General features: G+C 33.0%; 3 protein-coding genes across 3 annotated transcripts; all 3 read right to left on the bottom strand.

Annotated features, from left to right (window-relative positions):
* Nucleotides 1-169: 169 nt before the first annotated feature.
* On the bottom strand, nt 170-5,251 carry LOC130726551 (BTB/POZ domain and ankyrin repeat-containing protein NPR1-like). The gene is made up of 4 exons (XM_057577833.1): nt 3,782-5,251; nt 2,526-3,288; nt 1,008-1,205; nt 170-637 (listed from the first exon to the last, which is right to left on the bottom strand). The coding sequence occupies exons 1-4, from the start codon at nt 4,328-4,330 to the stop codon at nt 375-377; spliced, it is 1,773 nt and encodes a 590-aa protein (XP_057433816.1). The 5' UTR covers nt 4,331-5,251; the 3' UTR covers nt 170-374.
* Nucleotides 5,252-6,877: 1,626 nt separating this feature from the next.
* On the bottom strand, nt 6,878-10,120 carry LOC130726552 (uncharacterized). Its single transcript, XM_057577834.1, has 3 exons — nt 9,873-10,120; nt 7,432-7,501; nt 6,878-7,321 (listed from the first exon to the last, which is right to left on the bottom strand). Exons 1-3 carry the CDS (start codon nt 10,002-10,004, stop codon nt 7,269-7,271), a joined length of 255 nt encoding a protein of 84 aa, XP_057433817.1. The 5' UTR covers nt 10,005-10,120; the 3' UTR covers nt 6,878-7,268.
* A 1,447-nt stretch (nt 10,121-11,567) lies between these two features.
* Nucleotides 11,568-18,495, bottom strand: LOC130725664 (uncharacterized). The gene is made up of 8 exons (XM_057576873.1): nt 18,484-18,495; nt 18,189-18,394; nt 17,991-18,044; nt 17,738-17,859; nt 17,574-17,658; nt 12,324-12,860; nt 11,780-11,842; nt 11,568-11,691 (listed from the first exon to the last, which is right to left on the bottom strand). Exons 1-8 carry the CDS (start codon nt 18,493-18,495, stop codon nt 11,568-11,570), a joined length of 1,203 nt encoding a protein of 400 aa, XP_057432856.1.
* Between the last annotated feature and the right edge of the window lie 177 nt (nt 18,496-18,672).

Raw genomic sequence — 18,672 nt, 5'->3', positions numbered from 1 at the left:
CTTGCCACCACTAAAGGAAGACCTTGTTGGTATGTTGTATTGTTGTATGAGTTGGATTTACTCACTACTCGAATTCCAACCAATTCTGTCAACAAATGATTTACTAATAACTTGTAAATGCACGACTAAAAAAGAGACTGAAAATAATTGCAATAGTTGTAAGACTCCATTTAACTAATGGTCGATCTTATATATTTTATTTCTTTCTCAAAATTTATAACATACATTTATCAACTAACATGAGGTGATGGAGATTATTTTCAAAAAGCATATTGATTACAACATAGCAAGAGATCACTATTTCTGCTTTCACCATTATACAGATGAGTTGGAAGTTATAACCTTAAGCTATAAACAAAGACACTAAAGCTTTTTCACACTTTTCTGGCCTTGTAATATAGAGAATCTCTGAGGGATGATGAGGAAGATGAAGATGAAATCCCAGAGCGGCTAAACACAGCCTTGTCCTTGTTGAAAGCCTTGTTGACATCATCTTTAAGCTCCATGAAACGCTTCCTCTTTATTCTCTGCTCTTCTTGGGTACCCTTTTCAAGGTAGAATAAGTCTGGCAAATCATCCTCCATGAACTTATCTAGCACTTCTGAGCAATGAGGAAAGTACCGCCGCCCCATCTCCACTGCGACCACCACGACCAAAACAACACACAAGATACTTGGTATCAGACTCAGGAAAATACTCAACATGGCACTAGCTAGAGAATTTCAAGGGATTTGGATTTACTGCTATTGACAGAACTGCAGTCACAAACACTAGCCATTTGGATAAGTTCAGACGGGACATGCTTTTAACATATATTTATATCCTATTCACCGAAATCAAATATGAACTGTCCGATCTGAATCCAATGGCTCATTTTGAGTGACTGCAGTGACTGCGTCAAAAAAATAACTGCAGCCAATCCGGGTCCGAAGCGTAGCCACAATTTCTGCTTGTTTAGTTACAACAAAAGGTTATAGGAAATTGAATTTTACAATGACAGAAATTACCTGTTTTCATAAGGGCTTCCATCCTAGAAAGAAGTCTTTTGTTCTGCATTATGGGAGTCTCATTGAGATCAACCTCTCTTAAGTTTCCATTTGAACCTTTTGATCTTGAAAGACCGGCAAACTCGGATGTTGTCTCAGCATGTGCGATGTCCATTGCTAGTTTGGCTTCTGAAGGGAAGAATAGTCTTGCAAAAGCCACTGCAGTAGGCGCCAATACTCAATAAAATATTCCATGAACACATTATACTCAGTTAAAAACAACATTCAGCAGATCTCATTAGAGAATTCAGTAGGCAGCATAAAAAAAGACAGGACTATAAAACATATAAGTATATCACAAAACCAGCTTCTCTTTCTTTCAACCATAAGAAACTGGTCTCAAGGCTTCTACACTTAAGACTCATCAAACTTTTTTTCTTAACTAGTGCTTGCATTAAAACTGGAATTACGAAAATATTCATGTCAACATGACCATCCCTCCAAGGCATTTTGCTACAGATATAAAACAATGAGTTTAAGAAACTACATCACTCTACATAACTCATCCTCAGCCAAAGCCCAATTAATTATTATCAGATACAATACAGCATGCAAGAAATTAATCACAATCAGGACTTGGCAGTAGCACATTTGATGTAAACTAAACCACACAACCCTAGTCGGGGCCATAGTACTATTCATCTAAAACTTGCACTCTTCTACACATCCAACTTATTCATTTAACACCCCCTGTTACCAAGGGAACAGTCGTATATCTTAAGTTAGGGTGCATCTTGTTTTCTATTTTGGTTAAAGAAATATATAACTTAAGAACCCTAAAGCACAATAATAATTTGATTATAGATAATTGTCCCTTTGTTGTAGCCTTAATATATTCTCCAAAGAATTATAAAGAATTCTTCATTTAAAAATCCAAAACAACCAGAATTTTGGAACGCTGAAACTTTGATGTGGAGATTATCGGTAACTTGCGAATATTTCCGTTTCCAAATTCCAACTCAAATTATATCTTGTATTTACATAAAGTCTTCCCTATATTACATAGAATCGGTGACACAAACTGTTAAACAACAAAAATCAATATAGGTGGTAGCTCAACTGGTTAGTTCTGAGATCCATTCACACAAGTAGTCAACAAAACAATCCAAACCCCAAAAATTCACAACATATACCTCTCTAAGTGGTGTTTAGCACAAAAATTCCTAGCATGTGGAAAGACAAGAAGAATGTAAATATAGGCAACTTGAAAGTATTTTCCACACAATGAAAGAAATTCTTACTTCTACATTTTGTGCTTTGGAATGTATGCAAAGTTGGTTAGAGACAAATGAACTGCAATCCTATATCATAAGTCATAACTATCTCCAGTATAAAAGACTAAAAAAGTGACTCAGTTTTCAGAACTTTTCACCCAACAAAATGAAAACTGTGCATTTCAAATTCTAAAGGCTGGACCCCTGACAACAATGCATACAACATAAGCAAGGAGCTAAAAGAATATTATCCATGACACAATACCTCTGTTCTCAAGATATAATAGCTTCATGTGGAGATCATCAGCCATTGTTTGTGAAGAGATAGCAGTATCCCGAGCCAATGGATTCCGCCTCATTTCTCTTTCAAGAACATCAATGCATATCCGATCTTTGTTTGTTTCTTTCCCCTGTTCTGTTTTTGCATGGTAATCCTTTGGCCTAGTCAACCTCCTACAAATACTAACAGCACTCTGACCATCAAAAGTTAAATCTGATGCACAAGCCCCTTTTGTAAGAAGAGATACTATAATGGAAGGTTCTCTGCGCTTGGCAGCAATGTGAAGCACTGTGTAACCCTGAGAATTCCGAAGATTAACATTAGCCAGACCTAAACCAAGTACCTCAGAAACAACCTTGGGGTCACAGTACGCTGCAGCATAATGGAGAGCATTTGCTTCATCTAAAGTAATGTCTGACTCGTCCAAAAGAAGTCTAACAAGCTCTACATCATCCGACCCCAATGCCTTGTGAATTCTAGTGATCCGCTTCAGAGACAAAGCTTCCACTTCAGAAGCATCATTTACAGTATTTTCAGCATCTTGCTGAGGATTGCGGCGCAGCAATTTAACTTTTTCTGAGAGCTCAAGGGGAAGCTCTTTCTCGATTGAGATCTGGTCTAGGTCTGATCGTGCCACCCTGTCAACACATTGAATGACAAGTTGACTCAATTGACATTGGAAAGCAAGTGTGAGGATTGGGATGACATCTTCTACAAGCGCCTTTCCTACAAAGTTAAGAAGACGTCGCTGCAAAATTTAAAGCATGAATTAGTTCCTCAACCCTTAAGCCTAATCAGATACAATATTGCTAGTAATTTTTTATGTGAAATTAATTTGCAACTTCTCAAGATTTAGCAGAACAAGTGAAGTTATTGAATTCAATCATTTAAAAAGATACTATGCCCCAACGCATAAGATGCCAGTACAAAAGATGTACCTAAACAAAGCAAGATATAAGGTCAATTTATTACAGAGTTCAATTGCATACTCCTTAAGAATCAACAAATGTAAAAACTGGATCTAATAACTATAATTGATTTTGTTTCAGAAAAGGAAAGCATTTACATTGGAGCACTACTACTCTATCTGACGTATATGTAGGTTCACATGTTCTGGGAAATTAACAGGCTAAGTTGTACGTTACTGAGGTTGATACATAATGAACATATATTAAAATGGTTAGCTAAATGATATGCGTTATACGGTGTTCAATTATGCCATCATACATTGAAATGCTTACCTGGAAAAGTGATACCAATTCTGGTATTTGAAAAATGGAAGAGGCATACATCAACTCCAGAGCAAAGTTTATTGCAGGCCCACAAGCATCATGGGCACACACATTGTCAACACAAGTAGACACCTCCATTGGAGAGGGTTTAAGTTTACCAGTATATACATAGCCCAGGAATATGAGGAAGGCTTCATATCCAACCTTGCCATAAGGCAACAAATCACTCATGCAATACTTCGATTTCCCTCCGCTCTCTGATGACCCTTTGTCTCTCTTGAATAGTTCATGGAAAAACTTACTCCTAGAAGCCAGAATACATCGATGAATCCTAACCGCGACCCCCTCCACAATAATTTCAGCATCGCTATAATCAGAATCAGAATCTATCAAAAGCTGCTCCAAGTTAGAGCTAAGCTTACTCAAACTGATAACATCAAGGTTAGGTCCAGGATCAGAGCCATTAGTAGTTCCCATATTGTGGCTAACAGAGCCATTTGATAAATGGGAAGATGACGTGAAGCTCAACGACGACGAGGGTTCGGCCGAAAGAGCCATTAATCAAGTTGAAAATGAAAACCTATATGAACCTATACCATATCTACTAACATCAGAAACTCAAAAAGCTTCACACTTCAAAGCTCCCCCTCTCAGATAGAATCCCAAAAATAGTAATTACAACATATATTGGTGGGATATGATAAATGAGACCTTGAATTTTCCAGCCAAGACCTAAAAATCAAAAAAAGCAGCCTAGAAATAGAAAACTATATATGCTGTGTAAATTACAAGACCCACTATTGATATCAAAGACAAAAACTAAAAAAACAGATTCTATAACAGAAGTATTGGTATGTCTGCAAAACTGGGGTCAAGAAGCTTCCTGTTTAAATTTCCAGAGCCACCAGAACATCATAATAATGAAGCCAAACCAGAAACTAATCCCAAATTGAATAACCAAAATCACTATAACATTAAAAACAAAAAAAATTGCCCTTAAACTATACAAGTTTCATTGAAAACTCACACCCCAGAAAACTAAACTTAGAAGCTTTACCACCAGATCGATCCAAATCCAACTTGGATGAAGCCCAGAGGAAAAGAGAATCAGAATGACAGAAGAGATAGAGAGAGAAAGTAAGGATGCAAGTCAAAGCATCAAAAACGAGGAAATGGGAGGGGGACAGTAGAATGAGAATGGGAAAAGGAACAGTGATGCTGGTCAAGGACACACACTGTGACAGACACCAACGAAGGTTCGGTTATCGTTTTCATTCATTCATAGGAGGAGGAGAGAGAAAGTTAGAGAGAGAAAGCTAGAGAGAGAGAGAGAGAACAAGTTTACGCGTAACTTGAGAGAGAGTGTTGTGGATGAGAAGATGATGAAGTGGTTTGGGTGACGACAGAGATGGCGTCAGTGTTCTCAGCTGGGGTTTGCTTGCGTTCACAATGGCGTCACCGCACCGCTCGTTCTTCACTCATAACAACAACAACAACCATATGAGTTTAATCTATTTTCATTGCTTTTCAGGACCACTGTTAACATAAGTCATCATGATAATATATGGCTATATTTTACTTCTAATGTCACTTTCATTTCTATTTCTTAACCTATAAGGTGTCCTCCACTCATTAAATCTTTTTTAAGTTGGTAGAATCGTTATGAGAAGTAAAACTTTTTGTATTAGAGTATTTTACACACCAACATCAGCATTCATAAGACTTGAAACTCCGACATTTACTTTATGAAGACTTGAAAGTTGAAACTTTAACATCTGTTTAAACTATAACAATTTCGTGTCAATTGATCTAACGTTAACACGTGACTTTTATTTATGAAGGAAAATGGTTGATTTGGTCTTTAAAAAAATGTGACATCACTAATGAAATTATTAGCAGCACTAGTGCTTGTTTAATTTATGATTTTTTTACACCATTTGGATTCTTTTCTGTTGTTGAATGCACTTTAATCACAAATGCAAGCGGCTCGATCTTAATTGAACGGATCATAATTTTAATGAATGTTGAGATTCTTTAAATTTGAGTCATTAAATAAATTTTAACTGAATGAGCATAGAAGGAACTCTCAACAACCGATAATCCAGGTCCTTTTTTTACAAGTTGGAAAACTATGGCAACCCGGCCTATAAAAAGATCACTGATTGCTCTTTATTCATGTCATTGAAGATCTTTTAACATGTCTTTGGGATTAAAAAAACATGTCTTTCTTTTTGGTTGAATTAGTCAGAAAATTTTTACTTTTATCTGACGTATCCTAAATCAACTACTCAAGTGCTTAAGTGTGTTTGGGTAAATGATAATTTTGAGCCTAAGCTAATGATGCCATGATGTGGAAACGAAACACCCCATATCATAAACAATTCAACTTGACTAAAAGTTCCGCTGAAAAATTACATGTAGACATCAAAACAACCAAAAATAGCTATAACAAGATATTGCCATGGACCTCGGATACTCATATTTATTATAAGAAATTGTTAAAAGTTGTAAATATTTAATAATATGATGTCTCTGTGTTGATAAGCTTTGAATGTATGTCATGATTTATTTATTTATTTGTACGGAAACATTAAATAACAGAACGGGATCTATATATGTCAATATTTGCTTACATATTTTCTCAATTATTGCTCTAAGGCTGACAACGTCGTTGCAATTAAATATTCAACCGACTAGTGTGGTCCTTATACTTAGTTTATGAAAATATTTCAATTCTGATCTCACAATATTTTTCGGTTTACTTAACACGTAACATTGGAGTTTGGACATGACATGATGACACAAATATAAGAGAAGAAACTTTGTTTGAAGTATTTATATACTAAGATGTATATAATGTCCTCATTTTTCATAAAAAGAAAATCGATTTAATTTATATTCAATGAGGATGAGCCATGAATTGTACAAAAACAACACATTCAAACTACATTGAAATGTGTGTGGACAGAAATACAAACACTTTGTCATAAACTCAACTTAGTTATCATTTAACACACAAAATGAGCAACAAGAAATTCCTGGAGAACAAATCATCTCTGCTTTGCGGGCCAGTTTATATGTTCTCTTTATTGAAACGATGTATACTTGTTAAGGTAAAAATATGGCCTACCTCACTAGTGGACCAGAAATAGACAATTTGTTCAAAAGCTACAGTTGCATCATAGGTTAACATTACAATAATAAAATGTCAAAAAGCAATGAGAACACTAACAAAGAAAAGTTATTGAAAAAACCTGGACCTACAAGTTGCGGAAAGATCATAAAAGGAAAATTTCATATTGGTAAAGTATCTCAATTTTCAATGTATTCATGAGACTTTCATTTTGCAGCCTAGAATGATGTCATTAGTGTGAATGCATTAATAATAACATACAGAGTATCTAGGACATAACATGTCACCTTGGCTCATTGCCCTTAACGCGGTGGAAAATGCTGCATTACTTCCAAACCACCAGAGTTCAGTTCTAGCATATAACTATGAAGAGGAATTCAGAGTTTTTAGCTTGGCTTTGGCTGAATCGAGTTGTTCTATCCAACAAAAATATTTGGAAAAGAAAATGTTATCAGAAAATTTTGGCACCTTATATGTTTGATGTAGAAAATAAATGAGAAGAATGTGAAAGGTGAAGAAATCCTACTCTGCTCCAATGTTGTTGCTGCTTGAATGGTTGTCCGAAAAAACAAGTTCCCATTTCTGTGATAGACACCCTACAGCAAGAAAAGTTAAACCATTTATTTTCTTGTAACCCTTGCAGTTTCCACCAAGATTCCCTCACCTTGCCAAGAGAGAGTTGGTGGAATAATAGATTAATAGGGTAATAGTATGTGTGAATCAGGTTTTCTTTCTTCAGAATCAATTTTGTAACCTAGAAGCTACTCACAAAAAGCTTCTCCTCAAAATTGATTCTAACTTTAGAATATGCACTAAAACCAGAAGAAATCACTTTATTTTTGTTGATAGCAAGTAAGGGGGAAAAATGGACAATAGAGTAAACATATGCAAGTGAAATTCAACTTTGATACAATTTCCACGAAGATTCCGGTTCCCACTAGGGTGGGGAACTTTTTTTTGGGTCCATGGGTGGACCATTGATCAAATACCATTAGATCTAAGATTCTTAGAATATTCCTTGAATTAACGGTCAAGATTGAATGGAAGTTAAAAGGGCATAAATGTAAATGGATGTTCAACCTAATCCAACACCTAGCCTCTCTCTCACTCTGCTTGCTTCTGGAAAGCACTGTACTGTCGGTGGTTGGGGAAGAAGGCACTGTGAGCCTCCATTTCTCCGAGTGGCCCCTTCACTACTGGCGAAGGTGACGCGGAGGTAGCTGAAGGCGCCGCCGGCGACAGGCATGTCGACGACGAACTCGGTGTAGCAGAAGGCGGAGAGGAGGGCGCACAGGCCGAAAATGGCGTAGGATAATTTGAAGGCGGAACCGGCGTAGTCGTGAGCGGCGCGGCCGGTGGTGACAGAAACAGCACGGCGAGCAAGGCGGGAGGGAGTGTGAGCGACGGTTTTGAGGTAGGCACGGAAGCTTGAAAATGATGAAGGGTGGTTGGTGGTGGTTGCCATTTGCGTCGTCTTCTTCAGAATTTCATCCCTTTTTTCTGTGTATTTGTGAAATTATTAATGGTTCAATGTTGATTTCATACAGTTGATACCATTTCTTAGGTGTTTTGATGGTTTCCCCTGAAATACAGTTTGTTCTTTTATTTAGGGTTCTCTGAATTTCTTGGATTCCCCTCTTTCTATTGTAAATTTTGTGTTTCTGCTTAAATTGAATCAATTTCTAATCTTGGATGATGATTCATCAGAAGCTATTTGCTTGAACAATGGGATGTGGAAAGGACAAGGATGGTCAGGATGAAGACAGGGGAATTTTCTCACATCTGGTACATGGAGTAGTTGGAGAAGCTTGCAGGTCTTGGTCTTGCCAACGCCCGCGATTTCGGCGACGGCTTTTGACACTGTCACGTCCACTGTTGGGCAGAGGAGCGCCGTATGCAGTCTTTGTAAGTTGCAGAACACCGTTTGTTTCAAAGGCATTTCCAAGGTGATGCTGTTTGTGTCTGGCCCAAAAGCGGGAAAATTGAAAATGGCTGAGTTCTCATTGTGAGCCACCATGAGGAAGGACATGATGATCACAAACAGAGACAACATGTTTGGCACCACGTTAAATCAAAGCAAGAAGGTGGTGGTTGCTACTTCTCTTCTCTGGCAGGGATGGGGAGGGAAAATGAGAGGAAGGGGCAAAGTCTAAAGTACCCCCTGGTGCACCGGTGGACCAAAATAATAATGGTCCACCCTAGTGGCCACCGAAGATTCCCCCATCTTCCCTCGCCTTGTCGAGAGGGAGTGGGGGGAATAACAAAGTAATAGTATGTTTGAATCAATTTCTCTTTCCTCATTATCAATTCCAAAACCTAGAAGCTACTCGCAAAAAGCTTCTCCTCAAAATTGATTCTAACTAACTTTAGAATCGACTATAGAAGAATTTTCAAACATGCACTAAAACTAAAAGAAATCACTTTATTTTTGTTGATAGCAAAATAAGGGAAAACAATAGAGTAAACATATGCAAGTGAATTTACATTTTATTGGAGAAAATAATAGCTGCTTCTAGCTTTGTCATTTGCAAAGTGCCTATCTCAGATATCCTTGGATTTGTCACACTCACACTTACAAGTTTACAACAACTAACAAGCAATAGACAAAAGATTCATGTTTTCTACCTAAGGGGAAGGATTCAACAATTCAGATAATACATTATACATACCCAAATTATTAGTATTCACTATTGTTATTACTGTTATCAGTATCTATCCAATTCATAACCATTGTATATAGCAGCTACTACATTCAGCTCCAAAATCAAGTACCACAGAGATAGCTAAAACCATACGAACAAAAACTCCACCAATCACAATAAATATAACAGAGAAGCCACAAAATTGAAGGAATGGTTTCAAACACAGCCCCAACCCTAACCCTATGCATTGAAATTGAAATTGGAATTGGTTTGAGAAGCGCAAAGCAAAAGAGAGAGAAGAAAATGGTGAGGGAACGAATTATACTCTGGAAGAAGGAAGGTTGTTAAGCTCGGCTATGGCGACTTCATGGCTCCTCAATTGCTTTGTGAGATCAGCAGTAGCAGAAGCAGCATTGGGCATAGTTGTAGTGGTTCTTGAAGAAGAAAGTGATGCCATTCTTCAACAAATCGAAGATAATATCTGATCGGAGTGAAAAATCGAAACCCTAGAGTCACCGGAACTCGAACGGAGACGATGATATGAAAACTAGAACAACTATTACACCGGTGGAGTCACCGATCAGATATATATTTTTTGTTTAATTATGTATTTAGTCCCTGAAAATATATAGCAAATGTTTTTTTGGTCCCTGAAAAATTATTTCTTAATTTTTAATCTATAAAAATAACATTAGTATTTGTTTCAGTCATTATCGTTAAGTTCTGCTAATGAGACTTGGGGAATGATTACTCTTGGAGTTTTTTTTATTTATTTATCTAATTTGATATAGTGAGATCCCACTCATCCACGCCGACGACTTCCATCACCGCGAAAGCCATGTTCGTCATCATTGTTTCAGATCTCCGGTCGAAAAATGTCCATCGACAACAGCGTCGAAACTTTTCCATGTTTATATGGGTGTGTCCTACAATAATAAAACTAGAACTCCAAGTAGAAATAGTGAATTTTCATTATGTAAGTCAATTTAACGGCAAGGAGTAAAACATGCTACAATGAATATTTTAAGGAAATAAAAACTAAAGAATATTTTTTTAGTGACTTTTTTGTTTACATCCGAAAGATAAATTATACCCTTCAGGGATTAATTCCTGAACATTCCCCTCCCAAACTCATATGTCTCCTAGCTCTTATCACTCGAGCTATCAAAACAACATTTGTTATATTTGTAATTGTAAGGACTAAAAACTTATTTAAACATGAATTTTTAACATAACTATAGTGGAATTAGTAGTAGTTAAAAATATACTTAATATGAATGTGAATATATTAACAATTGAAGTAATTCTAAATAGTCACATATTTCATCAAAATATTCAATTGATAAATAAAAAATATCAACTACTATGTATTTTAATAAATTAACTCAAGTAATCTAACTCTTAAAATTATGACACTTTTAGGCAAAATATATTTTAATTTTAATTTTTTAAGTTGATTTAAATTTTTTATTTTTAATATAAAATCTCAAACAATTGTTTCATCTTAATGAATAGGTTTAATAGCATTTTTTGTTCCCCACATTAGCTATATGACCAATCTATCATCGCACGATCTGGGCACAAAGCAATACAAGGTCGGCCACTGATTTTTTTTTTTCTATAGACGAAAATTGGAAATTGATGAAGTTTAGAACTATTATGTCAACTCACTTGATTAAACTAAGGCACTTCTAGTAGCATTTCTAATAGGTTGAAATTTATTTTAAATTTAAAATAAATATATCTTATTGGACCGATTTCTAAAATAAATAAAGACATTGTAAGTAGTTTTGTCTTAAATTAAACTAGTCATTTTTCACCCGTGCGTTGCACGGCGATTAAGTTTATTTTGTAGATATATTTGTAGAATACTAAATAACAGAGAGTAGGATCAATCATGTATGTGAATAGACCAACGCAAAAAATTTAAATAGACTTTGTTGTATGGCCAACTGATGTCAACACATGAACAATATTATAAATCCAAGTTTTTACAGAATGCGTTGCAAAATCAAACAAATTAAAAAATGACAAAAATGTCAACAGCATGATCGCTTAATAGAACTTGTTGTCCATGTTCAGTGATAATGACTTCAAACTTGAAGTTGAATTTTGCTACCAATTCAATATTTGAGCAACATAACCTACAATGGAAAAAGTAGATATCACAGTAATAATTTGTAAGCAATACAAAGATGAACTTGTTATATTATTTGAAAATTAAAAACAAACCTTATAGCAAATGAATTATCCTTCAAGTTAGATGACCAATAAGCTGCTTGACTTTTATTTATACTGGCAACAATTAAAACAAAGTCATATCAGATTTGGTATTTAAAAAAATATAAACCCAACAAAATTATAGTAAAAAACAGCACTTACATATCAAACATTTTCAAAGACATCTTGATAGATAACGTTGCGAGTAGTGTTAGAAACTACTCTTTGGTCATCTAGGATTAATATCTTCAAACCTTTTCTAAATTTAACCCTTGATAGTGCAACATATAATTGTCCATGAGTAAAGACAGGCCTTGGCAAATACAGTCCAACATGAGATAAAAATTGTCCTTGACTTTTATTTATAGTTATTGCAAAACATAAAGTAATAGAGAATTGTCTGCGCTGGAATTTGAATGGAATGTCAGAATTAGATGGAGTTAAGCTCATCCTTGGATTAAAGGTTGTTTCTCCCATTGTGTTTCCGTTTAGAACAGTAGCAACAATTATATATTTAGTCAAAGCGTTGACTATCATTCGAGTGCCATTACACAACCCTGCAGCTTGGTCAATGTTTCGAATAAGCATGATAGGGACACCGACTTTTAGTTTAATCTGATGGTTTGGGATTCCGGAGCATTTGTAATCATTTAAGAATTCATATGTAAACCATTCTGCATTGACACCCGAATCTTCATCGGACTTGCATGGAGTATCATAACTCAAGTACTCTGTTTCATCGCCAGGAATCATAGCTAACATAAAGTTGTTTATTTCCTCTACACTTTCAAGTGTTGGTGCAAGGATTGCTCTTCCTTGGAAGAATGAATTTTTTTCCAAATTCATCAAAAGTTTCGGATATGAAAAATTTACTATTTCAAGTAAGGGATCCTTACACGGTTCAATAAGAAGATCTGGAGAAATCTCAATGAGTGGTTCGGCTTCACCAATGGTTGTAACTGTTCCGTCTCCCACTTGAAGCAACCAATCAGCAAACTCTTTTGAATTAAATGGGGTACTGTAGTTGTAATTTTCCACTGATAACGGGGGTACTGCTATAGATGAAAACACTGATGGAGTTTTGTCAATAATGCTGGAACCCACAACAAAAAATTATAAAATTAAATGAAATGTATACCAACGATAGTGATTATAACCACTCTAAAAAATAAATCAAAAAAAACCATATACATTTCCAATGATTGGAGAATTTTCATCGTTTGAAAGGGGCTGATGTGCTTTAGTCATCAGTTTTTTCGCACCGCTATTGATTACTTGTTGGGTCTGATTTTTGGAAGAGCTTTTTGATGGAGTTGAGAATGATTTTCTGGAAATTAGCAGGTGTGTGTAGAGCTTGGGTATTGATATCTAAGGTAGAACAATTGAGGTTGGAAGAACTTGATGAAGTACCACAATTTCTTCTATTTGATAATATTGCCTTTATCTTTGCCTTGTCCTCACCAGAACCTCCATTCTTGCTTGGTTCCATGGAGTATGTGAATACAGAATGCTAACCACCGTTCATTATATAGATTTTTTGTTTATGAAATTTGTAGGTGCTGACTTAATTTTTTTCTAAATTATTAGTTTTTATTTGTTTGCATGATTAAAAACCAATTAAACTGAAATTATGGATTAGCTTTTGTCACAGTAATTGTGTGTTAATCATATTATGGCCGAAAGTTCCTAAAAAAAAATTTAAAATTGTTTCCGCAACAATTACAAATATTTTGTTTGACCGAAGCTGATTTTCAAAATAAATGCATTAAATCAATATTTCTAAGCACAATATTCTTAATTGATTCACTAATTATTAGCTTTTATTTATTTCCATAACTAAAAACTAATAAAACGGAAAATATTAAATAATTACCTTTAGTGACACTAATTGTGGTGCAAATTAATTGGTGCCGATTATTTTAAATTAATAACTTTCAAAATTCTTTTCGCAATAAAGTTTATCACTTTTGTTTGCCCGAAATCTATCTATCTATATATATTAGAAAAGAACAACTTCTAGCATGACGTGTCGCTCCCACAGACCAAGCTAGTGACGTGTCGCTCTCAGATTAATTCTCATAAAAATTATTCCACGTGTCAATTTGTTAGAGGATATAATTTTCAATTGATATATGTTTTAATTTTATATATTCTAAAATAATTGATTGATATTATTTTAAAAGATAAGATTTGATCTTTTAATTTATTTTTAGATTTTACTTCCAAGAAATATTTTATTTTATTTTCATTTATTTATAGAGTATAATAATTAATTTTTATTGAATTTTCGAATTTTTAATTAATGCAGAATTTTATGAGTTTTTATTGTGATTTGCTAGATTTTGATAGTTTTTATCTATCTTTATTTAATACCATTTTTAATATTAGATTTGATTGGGATTTAGGTTGTTAATTTCTTAATTTTATTTTAATTTATCTTATCATTTATTTTAAATCCAGAAAATACTTTATTTTATTTTAGATTCACTTTTAGAGTATATTAATTAAATTTTCTTAAATTTTCAGATTTTTAATTAATTCAGGATTTTATGAGTTTTTATTGTGATTTGCTAGACTTGGTAGTTTTTATCTATCTTTATTTAGTACCTTTTTAAATTTTAGATTTGATTAGAATTTATGTTGTTTATTTCTTAATTTTATCTTATTATTTATTTAATTTTACTTCCAGGAAATATTTTATTTTATTTTACATTTATTTATAGAGTATAATAATTATTTTTTATTGAATTTTCGAATTTTTAATTAATGCAGGATTTTATGAGTTTTTATTGTGATTTCCTAGATTTTGATAGTTTTTATCTATCCTTATTTATTATTTATTTAATTTTAATTTCATGAAATATTTTATTTTATTTTTGAGTTACATTTATAGTATAAATGAATTTTTATGGTATTTTTATTGAATTTTCATATTTTTATTTAATTCAGGATTTTATGAGTTTTTTATTGTGATTTGCTAGATTTTGGTAGTTTTTATCTATCTTTATTTAGTACCTTTTTAAAGTTTAGATTTGATTAGGATTTAGGTTGTTTATTTCTTGATTTTATCTTAATTTATCTTATTATTTATTTAATGCTAATTCTAAGAAAAGGGAGTTGATTTGGTGCTGAGGGTCCACAAAGCTCAACTTCTAGCATGGCGTGTCGCTCCCACAGGCCAAGCTAGTGACGTGTCGCTCTCAGATTAATTCTCATAAAAATTATTCCACGTGTCAATTTGTTAGAGGATATAATTTTCAATTGATATATGTTTTAATTTTATATATTCTAAAATAATTGATTGATATTATTTTAAAAGATAAGATTTGATCTTTTAATTTATTTTTAGATTTTACTTCCAAGAAATATTTTATTTTATTTTACATTTATTTATAGAGTATAATAATTAATTTTTATTGAATTTTCGAATTTTTAATTAATGCAGAATTTTATGAGTTTTTATTGTGATTTGCTAGATTTTGATAGTTTTTATCTATCTTTATTTAATACCATTTTTAATATTAGATTTGATTGGGATTTAGGTTGTTAATTTCTTAATTTTATTTTAATTTATCTTATCATTTATTTTAAATCCAGAAAATACTTTATTTTATTTTAGATTCACTTTTAGAGTATATTAATTAAATTTTCTTAAATTTTCAGATTTTTAATTAATTCAGGATTTTATGAGTTTTTATTGTGATTTGCTAGACTTGGTAGTTTTTATCTATCTTTATTTAGTACCTTTTTAAATTTTAGATTTGATTAGAATTTATGTTGTTTATTTCTTAATTTTATCTTATTATTTATTTAATTTTACTTCCAGGAAATATTTTATTTTATTTTACATTTATTTATAGAGTATAATAATTAATTTTTATTGAATTTTCGAATTTTTAATTAATGCAGGATTTTATGAGTTTTTATTGTGATTTGCTAGATTTTGATAGTTTTTATCTATCCTTATTTATTATTTATTTAATTTTAATTTCATGAAATATTTTATTTTATTTTTGAGTTACATTTATAGTATAAATGAATTTTTATGGTATTTTTATTGAATTTTCATATTTTTATTTAATTCAGGATTTTATGAGTTTTTTATTGTGATTTGCTAGATTTTGGTAGTTTTTATCTATCTTTATTTAGTACCTTTTTAAAGTTTAGATTTGATTAGGATTTAGGTTGTTTATTTCTTGATTTTATCTTAATTTATCTTATTATTTATTTAATGCTAATTCTAAGAAAAGGGAGTTGATTTGGTGCTGAGAGTCCACAAAGCTACCATGGACACGCAGAGATTTGATAGCTGCTATTTCTACCTCTGCCACATGTCACGATCACGACAGAGGTATGTCGTAAGATGATGTTACGTGAAGAAGAGTTTATCATGTTGTGATTGATGGTTTGTGTTATTTCAGTTTATCCTTTGTTCGTAATTCAATCCTGGATTCTTAAATTTCACATATTTTGTGTGTTTTGATCCAAAAGTTTACAAATTTTTGCATAGACCCTTTAACGAATCATTGTTGAAGACGTAATGTTTTTTCTATTGTTCTACTTCCGCTTTTGTATTTTTTTAAACCAGATTTTAGTATAGTTTGTAGAAATCCATGCGTTTGAAGCCATTCTAAACCAGATTTTGGTATAATTTATAGAAATTTACGAAACTACAATATTAATAAATATTTCATCAATTTTTACACTAATTTTAAACTTGATAATTTCAGAATTTATTATCACTTGCAATATTCATTTAAGAGCTTTCATAACACGGAAGGGGCATGGAGTGACTCTTTTTTTTATATATTTATTCTGTCTATTAACTATGATTGACGGTTATCCCATTTTAATTGTCTACATTAAAACTTCCATTATAAATTTACAAAAGTCAATCATAGCCAGATTTACATCATTCTTAAAAGGTGGAGTCTATTTTTCCCTTAGATTTAGGATTTTTTATTTGTGTCATGATTGTTAGAAGTCCCACATTGGTTAGAGATAGAGCCAAGATAAGCTTTATAAGGGTTATGCAAACCTTAACTCTTGAGCTAGCTTTTGTGGCTAAGTATAGGCATCCCAAATTCTAATACGGTATCAGAGCCTATCCTAGATTTATTTGTTGTGGAGACCTCCCATATTTGGGTCACCCGTTGTTGATCCCACGTTCCAGTCTGTTCAATCCTGGACGTGAGGGGGTGTTAGAAGTCTCACATTGGGGTGTGTTAGAAGTTCCACATTGGCTAGAGATAGAGCCAAGATAAGCTTTATAAGGGTTGTGCAAACCTTAACTCTTGAGCTAGCTTTTGTGGTTAAGTATAGGCATCACAATTTCTAATAATGATCAACTTTGTAAAAAACGTGGAGCATCATTACCAAAATTACTTATCTTCCAAATTCTGTTTCAAATTAAATAGTATTTAATGACAAAATTATTTTCTTTTTTAATTTCTGACTCGTTGTGGGCTTTTGCTAATTGGAAATTCATTTATAGTGGGCCGTGAATGACTCATATTTAAGAGAGGCTCACAGTTTACCATAATTAAATTAAAATGTGTAGTTAATGTTGATTGTTTTAGGGTTAAAAGAATCAACAACATTAAGTTCGAAATTAAAAGTTTGACTTTTCTTCAGCTACTTCAATTCTGACCATTTTAAAATCAATTCCCAATTTTATTTCAAAAATAGTAATTCACATGCAAATTGGAGATAAAACTTAATTATATCTTGTGATAATTTAACTATAAAAAAGATTGTTAAAATAAATCAACAATATTTGTGATAATTATTTCAGAATATAATTTACCGAGCACGGAGAGGGGCAGCTTCTTGAATCTGAGGATTAAAAAGGACCTTAGTAGCACCATAAACGTTTTGAATGTTAGTCTTACCTGTAAAAAAGTAATTAAAATAAAAAAAACACGTTTAAATAATTCAAATCTTATTAACTTCTGAAAAATTAATTAATACCTTTGAATGACTTGATCTTACAACACTGTACAACCACGACAGCATTGGTTGCATCAACCGATGAAAGATAACCAATGACCTCAGAAACATATTTCCCGAAAAAAGCACATTCAACACGAACACTAATCACAAAAATAGTTTTTTCATTGAATTTTCATAATGGTAAAATTAGGATCGATCATTTGAATAAACAAAGAACATGAGGTGTACCCATCTTGATCAAGTTCTATAGTTATCCTCTTCTGTTTAGTACCATCCTTTTCGAACTCCTGTTCTCCACTTGCGCCCGTTAGAATTCCAATTACATCTGGTGAAAAAAGTAAAAAAAATGTTAAGACAAATTAATTACTATTTTTGAAAAGATCAAGAGGCTGCCGAAGAGTAAATACCTATAAGGAATGATGTATCAAGGTCCTTATACATAATGTCAGCAAGTGGAACGAAAGATTACGGCGTTATGTTGATAGCCTTGTTAGGTAGTAGTCGTACAGAAGTCTGAATATCAAAGTTGATCTTGAATGGATGCTCGATCGGGCGAAAATCACGTCCGCTCTCGCCCACACCAAAGTAGGAAATCTGGTATACTTTTCCCTCAGTTAGCGAAGACTGAAATCGATATATCAAAGTCTTCCTAACAGTAGCATGAATCTTGCAGCCCTGACATTTTAAAAATAAACAAACTTTTTTAAATTACGAATGCATAAGAAAAATTACATTAAAAAGGTTTAAATAAGAAAAAAGTATACCTTGTCATCCATAAGTATCATGTCAATTGAAAAGGGTAGCTTTGAGCCATATAGGCTCGGACTAAGCCATAGATGACTGACTTTGGCAACAATTGTCCAGGTTTCTTTGGAGGCATCCACCTTTGCCAGATCGTTGATTCTTGATGTAAGACCCTAAATTTTATTATTATTATTATTATTTAGAAATAA

This window comes from Lotus japonicus, chromosome 6 (assembly GCF_012489685.1).
Source record: "Lotus japonicus ecotype B-129 chromosome 6, LjGifu_v1.2".
In the NCBI taxonomy this organism is placed as follows: domain Eukaryota; kingdom Viridiplantae; phylum Streptophyta; class Magnoliopsida; order Fabales; family Fabaceae; genus Lotus; species Lotus japonicus.
Note: the sequence above shows the minus strand (reverse complement) of the source record. Positions and strands in the feature narration are given on the sequence as shown.